Source organism: Arvicola amphibius, chromosome 7 (genome assembly GCF_903992535.2).
Source record: "Arvicola amphibius chromosome 7, mArvAmp1.2, whole genome shotgun sequence".
Taxonomy (NCBI): Eukaryota; Metazoa; Chordata; class Mammalia; order Rodentia; family Cricetidae; genus Arvicola; species Arvicola amphibius.
In genome coordinates, this window is record NC_052053.1 from 127,773,644 (window position 1) to 127,792,407 (window position 18,764).

The following is an 18,764-nucleotide window of genomic DNA, read 5'->3' on the forward strand; positions in this document are numbered from 1 at the left end:
AGTAAAAGAGTAAAGAGTTGGCCTCTGTGTGAGGAGCACGAGGGTGGCAAAGAGCACAGTGTAGCCAGCTGTCGAGAATGCAGTCTGTGCTTATGTTGGTAGCGTGAAAGCCTACACACACCCCTAGACTTCTGTCTTGTGAGAAAAGATGGACAGATACTGGAGTCATTCATAGATTAGGAACGCTACAGAAAATACTATAGGGTCAGGTGTAGACATATTTGATTTGAGGTAATTTGGGGGCATTCAGTTGGAGTCCAGTAAGAAAGCACATGGGTCCAAGCTTAGAGAGCTACCTTATGAATGATGAAGATTTGGGTTCATGAAACTGAACTGCATAATACTGCCACAGGGAGAGGCCAGAGCCCTAAAATTAGTATAAGAAAGGGTTCCAGAAAGAAGGAAGTCAAGTGAACCAATGTAAGTCAAAAGAGAAAAGTCATTACAGATGTAGGGAATGGTTAACAGAGTGAAGGAAATCAAGAAATCGATGATCCAGCTAAACATTGTGCATAAGAGGCTGAAAAAAAAGTAAAGTATGAAAAGAGGTTGACTTGGTTTAGGTGCCATGGTTACACTTGGTTAAGCACCCTGCAAGGACATAGGTAGTGAGCCTGATAGGTGAGCGGAGTTCCCCAGGCCTTCCAGTGCGGACAGCATTGAAACTGGGAGAGGTCATTTCAACTGAAAGAGATTTTTTGAGATTCATTCTTATTCCTGAAAATAACCGAAGGTGGATTTCTTATTGGCAGTACTTATCAGTGTCACCTGTAAACAATGAGTGTGGCATTTGCTTCCATTTTAGTTACACAATGTATTTCCTTCTATAGCAGCTATAAGAAACTGGGTGTGGCATTACCTAATGTCATGTACAAGATTCATCCCAAGAAAATCCTGACGTAGAAGCAGTGTGGCTTATGCATAGGAGATTCAGTCCAAATTCATAGGTGTATGTACCTTAGGAAGTCATATGGTTCTATTATAACTGGGAAAATATGGTGATTATATGTCCTTTGAATTTCACTGCAGTTACTCCCAGAGTCCCTTCAAATAGTAATACAATTGTTCTTAACCAGGATGTGTTAGTTACTTTTCTCACTGTTGTGACAAAATGCCTGGCCAAAGCAAACTAAGGAAGGGGTGTTCTGGTTCAGATTTGAAGCACAATCTTTAGTAGCAGGAAAGAAGTGGCCAGGACGGCGACTCTAGCTATGCCATCCAGAGCAAGAGGCAGATGGCCATACTGCACCTACAGTCAGGAAGGAGCGATGGATGCTGATGATCTAACCACTTTCATCTTACTCAGCCCTGGACCCCAGCCCAGGCATAGTATCATCTACATTCACATCTCTGTGAAAATACCCTCATAGACACAACCAGAGTCTATCTCTTAGCAACACTAAATCCTGTCAGCAAACTGAGAATTAAGATTAACGACCACAGGTACACCCCTTGTCAACTTGCCGCCCAAACACACTTCTTAATGTCTTATCCCCATAGATTTATGGCCATCTCATAGTGAAAAAATGTAATCATTCCATCTTAAAATATCCCCATAATTTTAAAATGTTAACACCTTTAAAAGTCCATAGTGATATGTGGCAGAGGTGGCAGACATCTTTAATCCCAGCACTTCGGAGGCAGAGGCAGAATTCCGTGAGTTCAAGGCCAGCCTAGTCCACAAAGAGACCAGGAAACCAAGGCAACATGGAAACCCTGCCTTGAAAAATAAAAAAATAAAACACAATAAAAAGGTTCATAAGAATCAATCTAGGAAATATCAGACTAAGTAGGAAAAACACCAAATTCTGCCACTGATTCTTTGGTTTCTGGGGTTCATGGTATCACATGGGCTCCCAAAACCTTTGGTAGCCACTTCTCTCTGGTTCTGCTGCTGTAACACATACAGTCTTTCTTTATCTGGTTCCACTCTGGGCCTGCAACTTTCTGAAACTGACAGCCCATAATCCTGGCATCTCTTGGGGGTGTCCAGTGTGATGTGTAAGAAGCTTCATCCTTACAGCTTCTTTCCCACAAGCTGCAAAGTGTTCCCACAAAGGAGAAATTAGGAAGCCTCTGTAGCCAAAACTAATGAAAATTACATTTCTACATTTCTATTAAAAGCTATTTGTGGCTAGAAGCATCCAGTAAAATGATGTAATCAACTTATTCAAAGACATAAAGCTATTGTATAAAATGCCATGAAATGTCTTCCATTCGATGTTAACAAGACAGAGGTATAATTTTTCCTGAGGTTGTCATTTCGCAATGTGCTTGTCCCCAGCGGCTAATGGGCCTCCAAGTCCTTCACCAAGTTGTGCTGCCTGTCTTGGCAAGTTGGAGTATCAGGGATGCAGGACATTTTGTGATGCCGTTGGCTTCTACTTTCTCTGGTGTCATTCCTGAATTTGCAAATGCCAGGTTTCTTCATTTGTCGGTTTCTGAAATGGTTTCCTACCTGCTCGCAACGTACAGTGCTGCAGCTGTTTGTCATAATCTAGAGCTCGCACAAGGAAGCCCGACCATCACTGCCACAGCACAGGACTGGAGGTTGGAGGCCATGATATCTCCCTAGCCACACACTGGGGAGTGTGGCTTACTGGCTAGGTACAGGGATAAAATAAAGAGGAAGGGATGTGGAACATTATATGTAGGAAATCCCTATGACACAAATTTTACTGTGATTATTGAACCTAAGCTTCAAGTCAAAACAAACTGTGAATCTGAGATACAGCCAGTGGGGGAGGTTTTGCCTCACATTCACAAGGCCCTGAGTTCTGTCCTCAGGACTGGAAGATGAAAAAAAAAACACCCTCTTACAGGCTTTATTGAGCATGGAATCCCAGAGGCAAAAAGATGAGCTCCCAGGCTAGCCTAAACTACACAGTGAGATACTTGTCTCAAAAAATAAAATAGGCAGAGGTGGCTGAGCAGGTAAGGCCCTTGCCACCAAGTTAACTGAGTTCAGCTGCTGGGACTTTGGTCTTTCCATAGTGTGGAAATCTGTCACTGTGACTTAGACAAGCCAACTCTTGACACTCTTGCAATTTTTCCAGGAAATAGCATCCTCCATTCAGCGGCTGACAGTGTGACCAGTGCAGTACAGAAGGCAAGCCAGGCCTTGAATGAGCGTGGGGAGCGGTTAGGCCGGGCCGAGGAGAAGACAGAGGACATGAAGAACAGTGCCCAGCAGTTTGCAGAAACCGCACACAAGGTGAGCCAGCGGAGAGGGTGCCCGTGCTGGGTTATAAGAGGTCATAGTACAGAGAAACTTCCTACGGCGAGAGAGAATATCAGGTCGCTCTTTATGTCCCATTTGATTCCATGATTACTAGAGTCTAGGCTTTTTGGCTTTCGTGGTCACCATCTTGTTTCTAACATTCTCACCTCTTCCTGTGAACTTCTGAGTTTTAGGTATATCAGCTAACAGGGAAAAAATCTTTAATTACTATCCCAAATATCAGGGTCCAAGTCAGGTCACAGGAAGAAGGAGAAATGAGATCAGGTTTCAGGATATAGCCCTGTCCTTGGCCACAATTGAAAGAACTATAGGCCCCAAGTCTTCTTGGGTATCTTTCCTAGTCTGCCCATTTCTCATTCTGTATCTGTCATGGAGTGTTGTTAGATTTTTGACAGACATAAAGCAAGTCCTGGCCTCAAGACTGATTTCCACTCTGGAAGTGGCTGGGTGTTGATTCAAGACCTATAGTCTGGATCTCTAATTCTGAGCACAGGTGGCACCAAGATTATCCGCTGGCCCTGACATCTGAGAATGGTACCTCTCATATAATTGGAAACTTAGCACGCATGTTCCTCCTTTTGCTGAGAACCGCCTATTAGAAGGGCGCAGGACTGTGTGTGTACTGGCAGCCCCTATCTAAGGCAGTCATAAACGGAAGGAAAGAGGAGGCCCACTGCTCAGGCGATAAGGGAGATTTATTACCATGTGTGTACTTCATATCAAAGAGTGGTTCATTTCTAGCTGGTGATTTGAATTTCCGGAAACCATTTCTTGGTGACATATTGGCCTGTCAGGCTCATGACAGGGCCTTCAGATAGTTTTTAGTTGATCTTTAAAGGATAATAATTCAGTTAGCCTCAACAGAATACACAACTTCCGCTGAGGAAACGGAAATAGAGAACCAAGAAGCAACGGGAAAGATGCATTCCAGTGGGGCAGAAGATGCCTCTGCAGGCCTCATAGAGGAGACTGGCTCCTGCTGGATGTTTATGCTGCCTTTTCTGCATGGTCCCCTTTACACATAACTGTCTAAGTGTCCCAGTGACACTGTCCCTGCGACAGTGGTGTCTTAGTGCCCTTAGCGCACTGCCTCTGAAGCCTCCACAGAGTTCCTTGAAGGAGAACTAGCCAAGTCTGTTTGAGAAAGTAGACAGACAAGCTGGAATCAGGACCTCACACCTGTGAGCTGTTCCAGAAGGAGGAAACTCAGACGCATGTTTCCCCGAGGCTTTGTGTACAGAGGAAGTGATGGCATGGAAATGTGACAGTCCCCAGATGCGCTAATACGAAAAACAACTCCAGTTATTTGAGTGGGAGATGGACAGTAGAAACCTGGAGGGAAACTCCTCGTGTTGAGGTGGGGAAGAGAAACCCAAAGTCTGCAAAACGCTGGGTTGTCCAGGCGATTATCTCTCCTGCCTTCCCACAGAATTGAGCAATCAATGGTGCACTGATAAAGCTCTGCTAAAACAGTTCTGGCTAATGATTAAACCATGAACCACGTAACCAAGGAAGCTGGGAACTATTCTTCCTGATGTGGGGTAGACAATACCTGGATGTCATCCACATAGGCGTCCCTCTCAGGAGAGGTTGTACAAACACCCAAGTTCTTGGCTGTTGCAACTGTTTCCCTGACACTGTGGCCAAGTTTGCTGGATGGGTGGGAAATAACATGGTATAGTAGTTAGCATCCTAGCACTGTCATTTACCATCTGGGTGACCTTGGACAAGGGCTAAATTTCTCAAAGCCCGTGTTTTCTCATCAGTAAAACAGAGGCAACTAATTAAAAACAGCACCTACCTCCTTGGGTGCTGAGATGAGCGTGCACATAAATCTAAATTGTTTATGATTTATTTCAATAGACATAGCTTCTGCCGAGCCTGTCCCATTTGGTCACATAATGAGCTCAGTAATGAGGCTGGAGAATTATTACAGATGACTGAGAAACTTTAAAACAGCAATATAAAAAAATGGAATACAGATGAAAATTGTGTGATTAAAATCAAAAGGGTAGGGCAGCAGGCAGTATACAGTATCTGAGCCGAGAGCAGTCCTTACAACAGCCTATGAAAACAGAAGTTGATGAGACTTCAATCAAATGCAAGGGGGTCTCCAGCTTTGTCAATGCAGGACAGTTGCCTGGTCTCAATGAAGAGGGCTTAGGCAAGAGAAGTTAGCATTTTAATTGGTTGCCCCTCTGGAGGGTATTCCCAGGGGAGAAGAGACACTGTAGAGTTCCTGAGAGAACGTGTGTGAGGGAGCGTAAGACAGTGTCAGGGCTAGGCTTGCGGATTTCTAAAATGGGAAAATGCACTTATGAGTCACTAGCCTCGGCTGCATTCCTAGTGAGGAGGCTGACCTCTTTAGATAAAGTGTGGCTGCTTTCTCATGGGCAAGAACTGCTCATTTGTCCCCGTTGGTATAGGCTTACCATGAAGATGCCATTTCACTGGCCAAGCCCCAAACAGGCCTGCTGCTGGGAAGAGGGTTCAGAGGAGGAGCCAGGCCTTCTGCCCTCCCCCCGCCCCAGACATGTGTGGCCTGTTGACTAATGAAGAGTGGGGTGTGTTTACAGGAGAATGACACAGTGCACATGGCATCTGTCATCCCAGGTGACAGTTCCTCTGGGGACTACCAGTGTCCAGTGGGAAGTGTGGCCTGTCTCTCTGGATTACAGTAGGAAAGAAGCTTTGTTTTGTTTTGTTTTGTTTGCTTTGTTTTTCGAGACAGAGTTTCTCTGTGGCTTTGGAGCCTGTCCTGGAACTAGCTCTTGTAAACTAGGCTGGCCTCTAACTCAGAGATCCGCCTGCCTCTGCCTCCCGAGTGCTGGGATTATAGACGTGTGCCACCATCGCCTGGCAGGAAAGAAGCTTTGGTCTTCTAGTTTTTTTCAGGACCCCTGCAATGACCCAGGTGCAAGAGTGGACAGTCACTTTTATACAACTACATCCTCAACTTGTGTAGGTGCCGGTCCTCTCTAGAGCAGAGACGGACAAGATCCTTCTCTCTTGTCCAGACACCCTCCTGACCCCAGCTCTGGTTGGCCTGTCTTGAGGAAGTATGATTCCTTCCTAAACTGTGGATTTGGCACAGGTCCAGCCATCAGGAAAGAAGAGCTCATAACGGAAGCCGCTCTGCTCACTTTCCCCTGCCCCCAAAAGCTCAAGGTTGCAGCAGCGTTTTCCAGGTTTTGACAGCCCACCATGGGTGTGAATCAGCAGGCAAGAACATTGCCCACAGTTGGCACCCTCAAATGCCGTTTCTCACAGAAAAGAGCACTGATCTGGCTTTTCTGCATCAGCCCACATTTGTGGGGGAAGGGATGACAACAGGCATTATCATCTCTAGGAGGGGGAAATGTCAGTCTCTCTCCATTGTCTTCCATTGCAGTTCCTCCAGGCCAGGAGGAGAGGGACTCATGTCCAGAGCACATCCCTAGCATGAGTAGTGATTCTTTAAAATTATCATTCTGTAAAATAGGTTACAAATCATAAAAAGGGGTTTCTGTGAGGCACTCAGTATATAAATCAGGAGGAAGTTGTAAATGAGGAACTCCAGCAGCTGCGTTCATCTGGGGCCGTTTTTGCAGGCATGGGAAACAGTGGGAATGCAAGGTATTCTTGACTTTGGAGCTTAGCGTCTTACAGCAAAGTTGTATAGTTCAAGTTTCCTAATTTTCTCAAGTCCTACTGATCTTTCTGCCTTAATTCTAAGGCTCTTCATTCCCAGAGACTGAAGGAAGCCAGAGTATCAGTACTTCTTACCCAAATACCTGTTATTAGTCTGTTCAGGCTACTTAAACAAACAAACAAACAACAAACTGGTAGTTGATAAACAGTGAATTTCTCACAGAGAAGACTTAGGTCAAGAGGCTTGATTCCATGCCTGGTAAGGGTCTGCTTCCTGATCCTCTTATGGTGACCTTTGAGAATGTCCTATCATAGTGAAAGCGGAGTCTGTAGTTCATCCTGAGACCTCGCATCCTGATCCAGTCACCTCCCAAGCCCACCTCCTAATACCTTCTCCTGGCAGTTAGATTTCAGCACATGGCTTTTGGGAAGGCACAAATATTTAGACCACCATGAGACCTGTGTAGCAGATTGTTCTATCCGATTGCCTTTCTGTAAAGTACAGGTGGCCATGGCTCAGGGCCTGGCCTGAGCAGCAGCCCGGTCATCCTGATGAGGAGTGACTGTGTGAACTGGCACAAGCCCGTTAGTGGGGAGTCACGAGCTCGATAAATACCACGACGGTAGCCTTGATCAAATATTTATGGTTCGTATTCATTACGCACAACACTTAACAGCTCTGTGTTTATTTGATGGACGTCATTGCTAAATAATGCATGAAAACTGGAGGCAGAACAAAAATGCAGGCCTGACAGTAAGGGGCCCAGAATGGGACTGAGGACTGGGATAGGTCTGAGGCAGCGCCCTACCCCATCCTTTCCTGTGTTGTTGACGAAATACTTTAATGTCAAGAATGATTAGGCAACACCACAGATGTTGGAAGCAACAACAATAACAACAAAGCTCTAGCATTCAATATAGAAGAATGGGTGATGTACTCAGAACTCACACATTCTGCATCTGCCAGCTGACTAAACACTACCGCAGCCAGCAGAAGTTCTGAGGAAGTCTTCACTGGCCGTGCCGTACAGGGGTACCAAGGCTTTCAGCTGAGGGTTTCCTTAAGGAGAATACCAGGGTAGCGTCTAGCCATCTTCTGTAACATGCAGCAATATTGATTCTGTTTTCCCAGTGGGAGCTCCGGGTTCTAACCTCTCTCTTTCAGCCTCCAAGAAGATGACACTGTGTCTGCCCCGAGCTTTTCTAGAAAGATGGATTGTTGACGTATTTCAGGATGAGGCCAAACCCCAGTAATTAGAAGTTAAGATCTATTGTTCATCCCTACTCAATAATACAATCTAATTGCCTGGAGCTTTGGGCCTGGTTGAAAATTCAGTATTTTTCATATTATAGAGATGATTTTAGATTGTCTCTTAGCATGCTGTTGAGCTTCCACACTTAAATAATAACATCTCAAGAGTGTTGCTTCCTGACATAACCAGTGACCTAGGCACTCCACCTGTCCCTAGGGTGAGTCCCTCGTCCTCCCTGGGCATCTTGTTTCCATTGTTCCTGCAGTGGGGTAAAAGAACACTGCATAGCATCCTCCACCAGCAGACACATGAACCAACAAGGGTGACAAAGTGCAGTCTCCGGCGCACATCTACCAGGAACCAGGGAGGCTGGGAATGGTGGCCGTCACCACACATAGAGTCTGGTGACGCATCTTGTCCTGGATGTGGGAGGGAGAGGCAGGAGAGCTCCCTGTTAATAAGGTCTCATCTGTTCTCATCCTTCTCGCTCTCTCTCCTTAGCTTGCCATGAAGCACAAGTGTTGAGAAGCTGACTCTCCTGGTGAACCTCTAGAGAAAGTGGAAGAGTTTGCTCAGCCGTGATTCCAAGAATTCCAGACTGCTGCTTCTTCTTTCTTTTTGTTGTTGTTGTTTTGTCTGTTTATTTGTTTTTCCAGTATCTGGACATTGAGTGGTTTGGCTTTTCATCTTCAGATGTTAATACGAATGAAAATGTGTTGCCTTCATATATTTCCCTCTCTTGCTAAGAAATGCTGCAATAGCATCAACTTTATCTTTATTTTTCCATTTTGTGTGTGTGTGTGTGTGTGTGTGTGTGTGTGTGCGTATTTTCCTTTTGAAGGAAATTTTTTGTAGTTTGAATATAAAATTCAGACTAAATGATAAACCAGGTCTAAACTAGCAAAAAAAGAGAAAAAACGTTTTTTTTTTTTTTCTTTTCACCCTTGGAAACTAAGCAAGAAAACAGTTGAATATGCTGGCATCAGATGATGGTCCTGAGTAAAATTAAAAGTCAAGCAGTGGATTCACTTACATTCCTGGTTCTCTTCATCTGAAGAGCAAAATTAAAATTCAGTATCCTGGGATTTAAGTCTGTGCTGCAGAAAACACACTTATCAGGAAGAGGAGCGGCATTGGGTTTTGCTCTTTGCATCTTAATCTTTTTGCATGAGCCATCACTAGCATTCACGAAACAAGTCGGAACCACAAATAGAAATCTACTTTCTGGGCTGAAGCATAAACATTTCTGCTCCTTCTTTTCCAGTCTGGTTAGTAGGAATTTTCACATGAAGGGTAAAAATTTGGGTGTAAAGACTTTTACAAAAAACCCTCCTTTAAAAGCTCCATGTCTTTATGGATGTTTCTCTCTTTTGTCATTCTCTCAAATTATAGTAGCTGACTTTGGGGTGGTTATATTTCTAACAAGAAACAATGTATCTAGACTCAGTGAGGTAGCATAGTAGATGAGGTGTTTATACCATAAACCTGGTGACTAGATGCCACAGAGTTAGCCTCTGACGTCCATACATGTGTCGTGATACAGCATATAAAACACATACACAAAAACAATAATAATAAATAAATAATTTGTCTAGATAAAAGGCTATGTAAATCATAATGTGAAAAAATGCTACTTTGTTTTTTTCTCCTTTTGCAAAGTTATGTCCAATGTTAGAGGTACTCTCACAGTAGCCTTGGGAAAGGACCCCAAATTTCTTGGTGTCAGGGTTTTGGAGGTTTGGATATTGGTTTTGGTTTTGGATTATTTTGTGTCATTTAACATGTGCTTCGTGACAGACTGCATATGTGTCCATTTGATCTTGCCTGTTCTGGTACAGACAGCATGTTTCCAAGCCTTTATGTTGCTGTCAGAATGAACAGAATCTCTTCCGTACCTTTGGATTCAATGTTGCTCAGGATAATACTGCACTTAGACTGTGGACGTTCTGTTTTCTGGAGGATTAAAAACTAAATATAAAGAAAAAACAATCTGTGCTTGTTCCTCGTAAAGCAACGAGGCAAGCAACACATGTCAGACACTCACTGCAATGCATGGAGTTTCCAGCTGCCTGGGTCTTAGGACCCATTCGTTCTTTTGTATCCACCTGTTTGTGTGTGATGTAGCCTCTGAGGCAGCAGCATAAGATGACTTTAGGTTACTAATGTGATTTAAATAGTGTAAGTTCTCCTAATAATACATCCCAGGGAAAGAGCACATGGTTCAAGGAATGTCATAGGTATGAGGTCAGGAGGATGGAATTTGCAGCAAATAATCCTCTCGGGCAGATAGTCCAGTTGAAGAACATACTGGAAAAATGTTTACTGTGGGCTAGGAATGTTTACTATATCTTATACGTTTCTTTAGGTGTCTTAACATTTTAAAGAAGCCAGGAACATGCAATCCACTGACTACTGGAACTATCTGATTTCTAAAACGATAAAAATAAAAAGACCCCACATATCACTCCAGATAAGTTTCATCTGCAGACTTTAGCTTGGAAAACACACATAGTCAACCTCCAAAACTGGATTCTCGTTTCAGAGAGTTAGCATACATAGTTGAGAGAGGTGGTCTTACTTTCCCCACACCACTCAAGAACAAAATTGGTTGTCTGCTTTGGGGCAGCTGATTCAGAAGGGGCAGAGGGTGGGCCATATGTATACTGTGAAAGCTGAATCTTCCTCCTCAGCCTAATTCTTAGAGTTCCTTTTTCTAAGTGTAAGTGCCCTTCCCCTGCCCTCCTCCGGTTCTTCCTGTGGATCACAATAGGCCCAAGTTATCTTAGAAACAGCCTGAACTAGAAGAGAAGCTCACCGGGAGTTACGTTAGCTGCCTCTACTGATCAGTCAGCATCCAGACCCTCACCGTGGTCTTCACCTGCTTGTCCTCCACCAGATGCAGGTCTGTAACAGCTCTTGCTGCCCCTCTTCAACTGTCCATCAGCCGTCCAGCCTCATGCGGAGAAGCCCCCAACAGCACATGTGAAATTCTCGCTATCCTTTCGTAGAAGGTGCTGCAGTAGCAAATACTAATGCAGTCCAACCCACTGAAATTTGTTCAAGGGACTCCTGTCATCTGGGCCCAACCCATTTGGTTGAGCTTGCTGGAAGATTCACAGTGCTTATTTGATTTCTGCATTTCACTGTGAATTTTGGAAATGAAGTCTTTCTCCAAAGGACTTTGCACATTCACATTGACAATGCACAGAGAAAAGGAGCTTGCCAGTGTTTCCCCTTCGTCCTGGAGTTCTTCACTGGAGTGGTCAGATTCCTATGTACAGGAGCAATGCAGTTATTCAGGTTGATGTTTCGTCTTAAAGAATGTATTTGTAAAATGTAACAAGATCAGTAGTTAACTTTTTTTTAAGGTCCGATAAAAGTAAGCTTACGTGTTAGACTTAAAATTATAGTGACATTTGTCTTATCCTATTGTGAGTAGAAAAAGGTTATGCATTTCTGTAGAAACATTTACAGAGTTTCCTAAATAAAAGAAACTAGTTGAGATAGGTTTCACTCCTAACTTTCAGAATTGTGATGCTGTTAACGTGTGTTGCTCTTGGTTCCTCAGAAATTCTCTCTGACATTGAGCCCCCTTTGCGTTTCATTCGGAGACAAGCAACAGCTGTTCTGTTGGTTCGCAATTACAGCTACTCAAATTTTGTCATTAAATATTTTAACTCTGTGGTGAACATTTCTTCTCTCAGTTATTTGGGAAACCTGTGAAACCCCACTCAGCAGGTGAGCACCATCACGCCTGCCATGCTGGTGGGGAACCCTGCGTGCCTACAGGATATCCAAGCACTGAGGCCAGCATGATGGTGGCATTATGGGAAAGCTTGAAGTGTAGAAGATGGAGGAGCTAAGCTCAGATGCAAGAGCGTGCCCGGTATTCAGCGAGAGTGGGGTCTTGTTTCCATCTTTGTGAATGAAGCAGTTAGGCTGATCACTGCATGCCCTCATGCTGATATCGGTCAGTAATATGTGCTCAGTTTAACAATTTCTCTCAGTATGCTCATGACTCAAGAGACCAGTTCCCTGCTCTGTCAGATGGTAAGGTAGACTAGAGCAGATTGTGTCCACTTGCACACTTATTTCTGTGGCAAAGCAAATGTCACTCCATTGGTTTTCAAGGGAAGTGGTCTGCATAACTTTGTCAGCAAAATGGCCATCTCTGGCAGGCACACACAGGATAGGTAGACTCAGAGACTCAGAGACTGTGGTCTCCACTGCTCCAAGAAGAATCAGTGGGGATGGAGTTTGGTTAAATGAGTACCGCGAGTTAAGGTAACGGTGCACCTAAAGACACCTGCTTTTGTGAACAACATTACAGCTTACCTGGCTGACCTTAGATTATTATATTGTTAAAATTATTTTATTTGTTCTCAGTTATACCAACTGATAACAACTCAAATTTACCAACTCAAATTTTGAGAGAATTAATATGATAAATTGATAAGGACCTTAATCAATTAGCAATCTTCCCAATGTTACCACCAGGAATGTGCTTTTTTAAAAGTGTGTGTGTGTGTGTGTGTGTGTGTGTGTGTGTGTGTGTGTTTGAGATACTCAAATGTATGCAGCACCACACCAAGAAAAATAATTTGACGTCTTATCAACCTTATCAGTATAGATAAGCAATTTGACATGGGAAAAGATGGAAATGAGAAGAAGGGCGATGGGGAATTTCCTTGATGTATTTTGAACCAAAATTCAAATAAGTGGATTTCTTATTGATAATCCCAGTGCCTCTCACTGGCACAGGATAGCATGGGTGGCAGGCAGATGTAAGCTCACACACATATTGCCCTGCTGGCCATGTTGAGGAAAGAGCTATGCGGAGCTCCCAGAAAACTCACCGGGATCACTTCATTTGGAGAGGGAACTTGGCGTCACCAGTGACACTAGAAATGCCCCAGATAGGCCCTTTACCCAGTGACAAACAAAGATGAAGACCTGCATGGCAAGGATCAAGGACACGTGCCTAACTGGTCAGCACTTCTCTCCCTGTGTAATCTGGACTTCCGTGTGTACATACAGGAACTGGACGTAGAGAGGAGCTTACGTGTGGGAGGAAGGGGTTACAAGGAGGGGAACACAAGAGGAGGCCGTGGAAAGACAGACGGACATTGCATGCTTTCTTTCATGTGGAATCTGATTTACCACATGTGTATGTGGAGAAGGAAAGGGCGAGAGGGCAATGGGGTGAACATGAGCAGAATGTAATGAGATGCTTGAAGACATCAGTGACGGCCCGAACTCTGCATAATAACTAGTTCATATCCCACACGTGCCCACGGGTGAGTCTCAGCTCAGCTCAGAATGAGAATGCTGACTCACCAGCAAGGTGCTCCCAAGGAAGGCTGTCCTCGGGCCTTGTTAGAAATTCCGAAGTTGTTTCTACCTTCTACTTGACAAGAAATGGTGCAGTCACTCTGTTTCCGTCCATTCTGTGACGGTACAGACACGGTGCATTTGGGTCTCGGTTATGTAACAGTATACTACCACAGTGGTGCAAAACTGATCACCTTGTGGCCCAAAAATGAAATGTAGATGAAAGTCTAGCTCCCACAGGCCTCCTTAAGAGTACAGTTTCAATAGCTTGAAAATCCCCACCCCCGCCGGCCCACGTCCCAGTAGCCTTGGAATGGTGATGGACCAATGTTCACCAGGCAGAACTTTTGAGCATATTATAAATTCAAACCATAGGAGCATGTAATTATTTTATGTGGGAAGCCCTCCTGATGCAGAAGTTACCTTCAAACCTTCGCAAAAATGTCTCTTCTGTCCCGACCCTTCTGGTAGGTCTGCTCAGTCCCTTCTTCAGCGCAGCCTTTCTAAGAGTCACGTGACAGCAAAGTGTGTACTCACCAAGGGTCACAGCCATTTCCTTCACCCCCGACTGCCTCTTACAGCCAATTGTAGTTTGCTTAGAACATTTACTTTTAAATTTGCTGTTTTGCTGTCCCTGATAATCTTGCCTGTTGCTAATAAATAAATAAATAGCTCCCTCAGGACCCAGATGGTGGGCACCTGGTTTTCCCAGATGCTGACTAGATTTAAACCAGCAAATAAAAGCTGCCAAGAATATTCAGTATACAGTGTACTTACACTGTGTTGCTGGTGGGTTAGTCTTTTGCCTTGACTCTCATATTTTCACATTTGAGCCTCTTCTGAAACCTCTGGATTTCTCAAATCCTGTTTTCATTCCCACTGCCTTCTCATATGGCATTTTCCTGGGGAGATGTGAGTGAATGTCTGCTCACCCCAGATAGAGGACTTCGGAAAGACGAAAGTAAAGATACTATCAAAGCCCAATGTGGTGAGTCATGGGTCTCCTTGATCTTATTTATGAGCATATATGTGAGAGCAGAAAAGACTCCCAGAAAGGCTCGTCACCAAAGTCCACTCCAGAATGGGTGGCAGCTCACAAAAGCTGGAGACTTGGATCATCCTACCCAACCTGAAGACAGCTGGTCAGATGGGAAACAGTCTTTTCCAGGTGGCTCTACTCTGCCAGGAAGCTCAACTGGCCTCTTCCTTTTCTAGGCAGGAAATCATTATTCTGATAGAATACTTCACATCGCTTCAGAACACCCTGTGTCTTCCCACCTCCACAGTGGACATTTGCCTCAGAGGAAGAGGCTATGGAATATGTCTTCCCTTCAAGTTTTCTGTCACAGTTCTTTCTGTTTGCTGAGTCATGACTAGACTTCATAGGGCTTCAGGGTGACTACACCAAAAGTCTGTCCGATACCATGGCCCATCCCATGGATACTATGGACTATGGTATACAAACAGGATTCATGGTCATGCCTACTGGATTATGATTTAGCTCCCTTTATTAGGCATTTTAAATGCTATTGGTTCTTTCGGGTGGGAGGAAAGTTTATTTTACAGCACATAATTACCCTTTCAGTCTGCCCCAGGTGGCAAGTTTAAATGTCACACATGTAGACTTAGGTGTGTGTGTGTGTGTGTGTGTGTGTGTGCGCGCGCGCGCGCGTACGTCTATTTGGAAAAGGGAGCCCCTAGTTCTTTGAGTCCTGGTATCAGTTGTCACTTGCTAACATTAGCTATGGATGGAGCCTTTGTCCTGTGATATTGTATCACAGTTGCTCTGCCAACGTGACTGTTTGTCAGGGGACACAAAGATAAGAGAACTGAGACCATGAATTCCTCAAGCTTTCCCATGAGCACTAAGGCTGGAGATCACAAACTCTAAAGAACCTGCTGTGTAAGCACTGATAGGTGCACCAAATGACCTGTTTAATTACAGCTGCATCCTTTGTAGCTAATACATAAAGTTTTCCTTAAAAACAATCCCATCTTTTTCTGGTTTTTGGAGGACAAAGAATACATTTTTATTGGAGAATAAGCCTGCCTTCTGTCCACAACACAGAGGGTTCCCTCTGAGTATTTTCTGTTCCAGGCCTGGCAGTAACACCCAATATTTGGGGACATATTTACATATTCTGCAATGTTTCAGTATTAAAGAAGCCTTGCAATTTAGACAGAAAATGTCCAGGGATCTATCTGGGGAATGCAGTTCTGCAGTAGAGTGCTTGTCCAGCTTGAGGCCCGGGTTCCATGCCCACTATTGTGAGAAAAGGAAGAAAGGAAATGTGGGTGGGAGTAGAACATAGAATTGTAACACATGCTTGCACGCACAGCTCTCCATAAAAATAAACCATTGCCTTTAGTGTGGTGAGTTGGTGCAGGGCACCCCCTTGTGGTTACTCACAGGAGTAAGCATTTCAGGACACCAAAGAGGGTCCATGGTATAACCATCTGTCCTTCAGAATCCAGCACCAGCTTTGTCACATATGTGGCTATGCAGGTGACTATGATGGTAGCAACTGGACCTCCATGCTCAGTGTATGTCAGGTCTCTCAGTCTTTCCTGCGATGGACCCCAAGGCAGTGACTTTGCAGGACTTTAATGGCTGCTGAAAGTGGTGCTGTTGATCCAAGGCATGTGGAGCAGATGTTAGCCAAGGCTCTCTGGCCTTATGATCCATCTACATTGCATAGACAGACACTCTAGCAAACGAGAGAGAGCTGACCTCAGTGACCAGCCACTTTCTGAAAGAAGCATCCAAGAAGGCTAAGAAATTCAACTCTATTTTCTTGGGCACCAACCACGGGAGTAAAAATGAACAGTTCGCAGTCTGGGAGATGTTCTAACATATCATTTGAGAAAGAATTTATGCCACTCTTTAAAGAATAAGTTCAAAGTCGTTCTGCAGATGCATCTGTGTGATGTGAAGGAGAAGAAGACCTTTCTCAGACTAGTTCCCCAGGCTACTTAAAAGAACCATAGGCTGTGTAAATTGAACTTAGCCTAAAGTGAAAACACCTCAGAGAAAATGGAAGCAACTGTATCTCACTGGTATATAATTGGTGATGGCATCTCTTTCTGGAAACATCTGATGTATTCAACTAAAAGATAGTCTCAGGAAAAGTACGGCAATGGGATACTATTCCCAAACAGCTATGGTGTTTTATTTATAAAATGGAAACATGGCATTATTAATAGGCCATTTGTAAAAGACCATCCAGGCAAGAGAGGTCATGGCAGTTAGAACAGTAGACTTGCCCCAACCAGAATCTTGAACTTCATCTCTCTAAATAGTATATTGTTACTTTTCCCCCAATACAAACTATACAGAATTTCTTCTTGACAAAGTGGGTTGATTTGGATCCTTATTAGAAAATCTCCTGGCCTTGATATTAGTGCTGTGTCCTTACACAAGTGACATTTTTTCTGTATCTGGCTCTTTATATCCCAAAGTAAAATAATCTCCTGTGCGTCTGCCTCAAGCGAGGTAGATGAAGTGATATGTGGGATAGCTGTGGAGAGTGCATGGTACAACGGAGGTGGGTATTTTCCAAATCCTACTCTTCACTGTCCCCACCCAGTGCTCAAGGGTTTCTTCTGTGTACCACCACCTCTCTCCCTGTGGACACACCCTAATAGCAATGGATGGAATCAAAATTTGCTTTCTTTATCAAAAGGAAAATAAAGACTCCCCCATTACCATTGTCATTATGGAATGTGGAACAGGAAACTATTGGGCATAGTCACAAATTGCTTATGGAAGGAGGCAATGGTCTTATAAGCCATTCCTAGGGGGTAAATGTTCAGGACATCTCCATGGTCAAGGTACTGCATTGTATAGGGCGCTTTGGAAGTAATGCACCCTAAGACTGCTGGTAATGCCGGAAGTAGTGCACCCTAAGACTGCTGGTGGTGCTGGAAAGCCCTGGCAGCCTCTTGGAGAAGCTGATGTCTACCCACCATGAAAACGTTAAAAACAACAGCAAAGTTTCAAATGATTCCAGAGAAGTCAGACATTCATGCTCAAGAGCTGATATGAGACCCCTTCATCCCCTCACTGGACAGGACTGTTGTCCGGAGATTAGTGTCCTAACATTAGCTAACAAAAGGGAAGCCACAGAAAAGAGCCAAGTCTTGAAATTCACTAAGTAAAGGGGAAGGGGATGGTGGTTAATAAGTTATCTGACAATCAGGTTCTGATAATGGGAAGACAACTGATTGACGGAAGACTCAGCTCCCCTCCACTGAACCTATAAGTGCAGCACTGTTACCCCATGGAAAGTGGTAAGGCTAAAATCAGCTGTGGTAGTTTGAATGTAATTGGCACCTATAATCTCCTAGGGAGTGATGTTACTAGCAGATTTGACTTTGTTGGAGGGGATATGGCCTAACTGAAGGAAGTGCATCACTGTGGGGCTGGCTTTGAGGTTTCCTATGCTTAGGATACTGCCCAGTGTCTCAGTTGACTTCCATTGCTTGCAGGATGTAGGACTCCCAGCTACTACTCCAGAACCACGTCTGCCTACATGCACCCTTGCTCCTCATCATGATAATAATGGACTGAACCTTTGAAAGTGTAAGTGAGCCACTCCAATTTAATGTTTTTCTTTAAAAGAGTTGCAATGGCCATGGTGTCTCTTCACGCAATAAAAACCTAAGATACCAGCTCAGTTTCTCCTTGAGAGCACCAGTCTGGCCTCACTTGCCCCTTGAAAGCAATAGGAAAACGGATTAGAAGTGATATAAGTGTCCCCACCCTTCAAGTTTAAGGTTGAGCTGGAGAAAGCTCTGACCTTATGTTCTTATTTTTTCTGGGTTCCTAGTGACCCTCTATGATGGGGGTCAGCTTCTCTCCTCAGAGTCCATCATCTGCCTTTTACTCTCTGCCCCCTCAGGTTCCATCATATGCTTATCACCCCCAGATATGCAGGAGAAAATCTGAGGACCTTGCAGGGAGCATAATATATATTCTGCCCACTGGACTCCTTCGTGTCAGCTCTATTTTATCTTTCCTTTGATTCTGTGGAATAAAGCAAGAGAAGAAATTGGAGAGAAGGAGAAGAGGAGCGGAGAAGAGAGGGGTGGGGAGGGGAAAGGAAGAGGAGGCAAGGGAAGGAGACTCATACACAGTTCCCAGATCTGCTCACACTTAGAGAGCCGAATCTCCCTAAATTCAACCAGGACCCTGAGTAGTTGCTACTTCATTAATCGCTGGCTGTAATTGCCTGGCCACTTCAAGCATGTCATGCTCCTTTGCACTTGAGAACCTCCACAAATGCTGCGTCTGCTGCCAAGAATACTTC

At 44.2% G+C, this 18,764-nt stretch overlaps 1 protein-coding gene across 1 annotated transcript in view; it reads left to right on the plus strand.

The window, feature by feature from the left end:
• The window catches only part of Stxbp6 (syntaxin binding protein 6), a 202,052-nt gene extending 190,239 nt beyond the window's left edge, over positions 1-11,813 (plus strand). The window contains exons 5-6 of the mRNA XM_038338171.1: positions 3,057-3,214; positions 8,626-11,813. Of these exons, the coding sequence (XP_038194099.1) occupies positions 3,057-3,214; positions 8,626-8,649 (182 nt within the window). The 3' untranslated portion in view covers positions 8,650-11,813. The remainder of the gene's footprint in view (positions 1-3,056; positions 3,215-8,625) is intronic.
• The last annotated feature ends 6,951 nt before the right edge of the window (positions 11,814-18,764 follow it).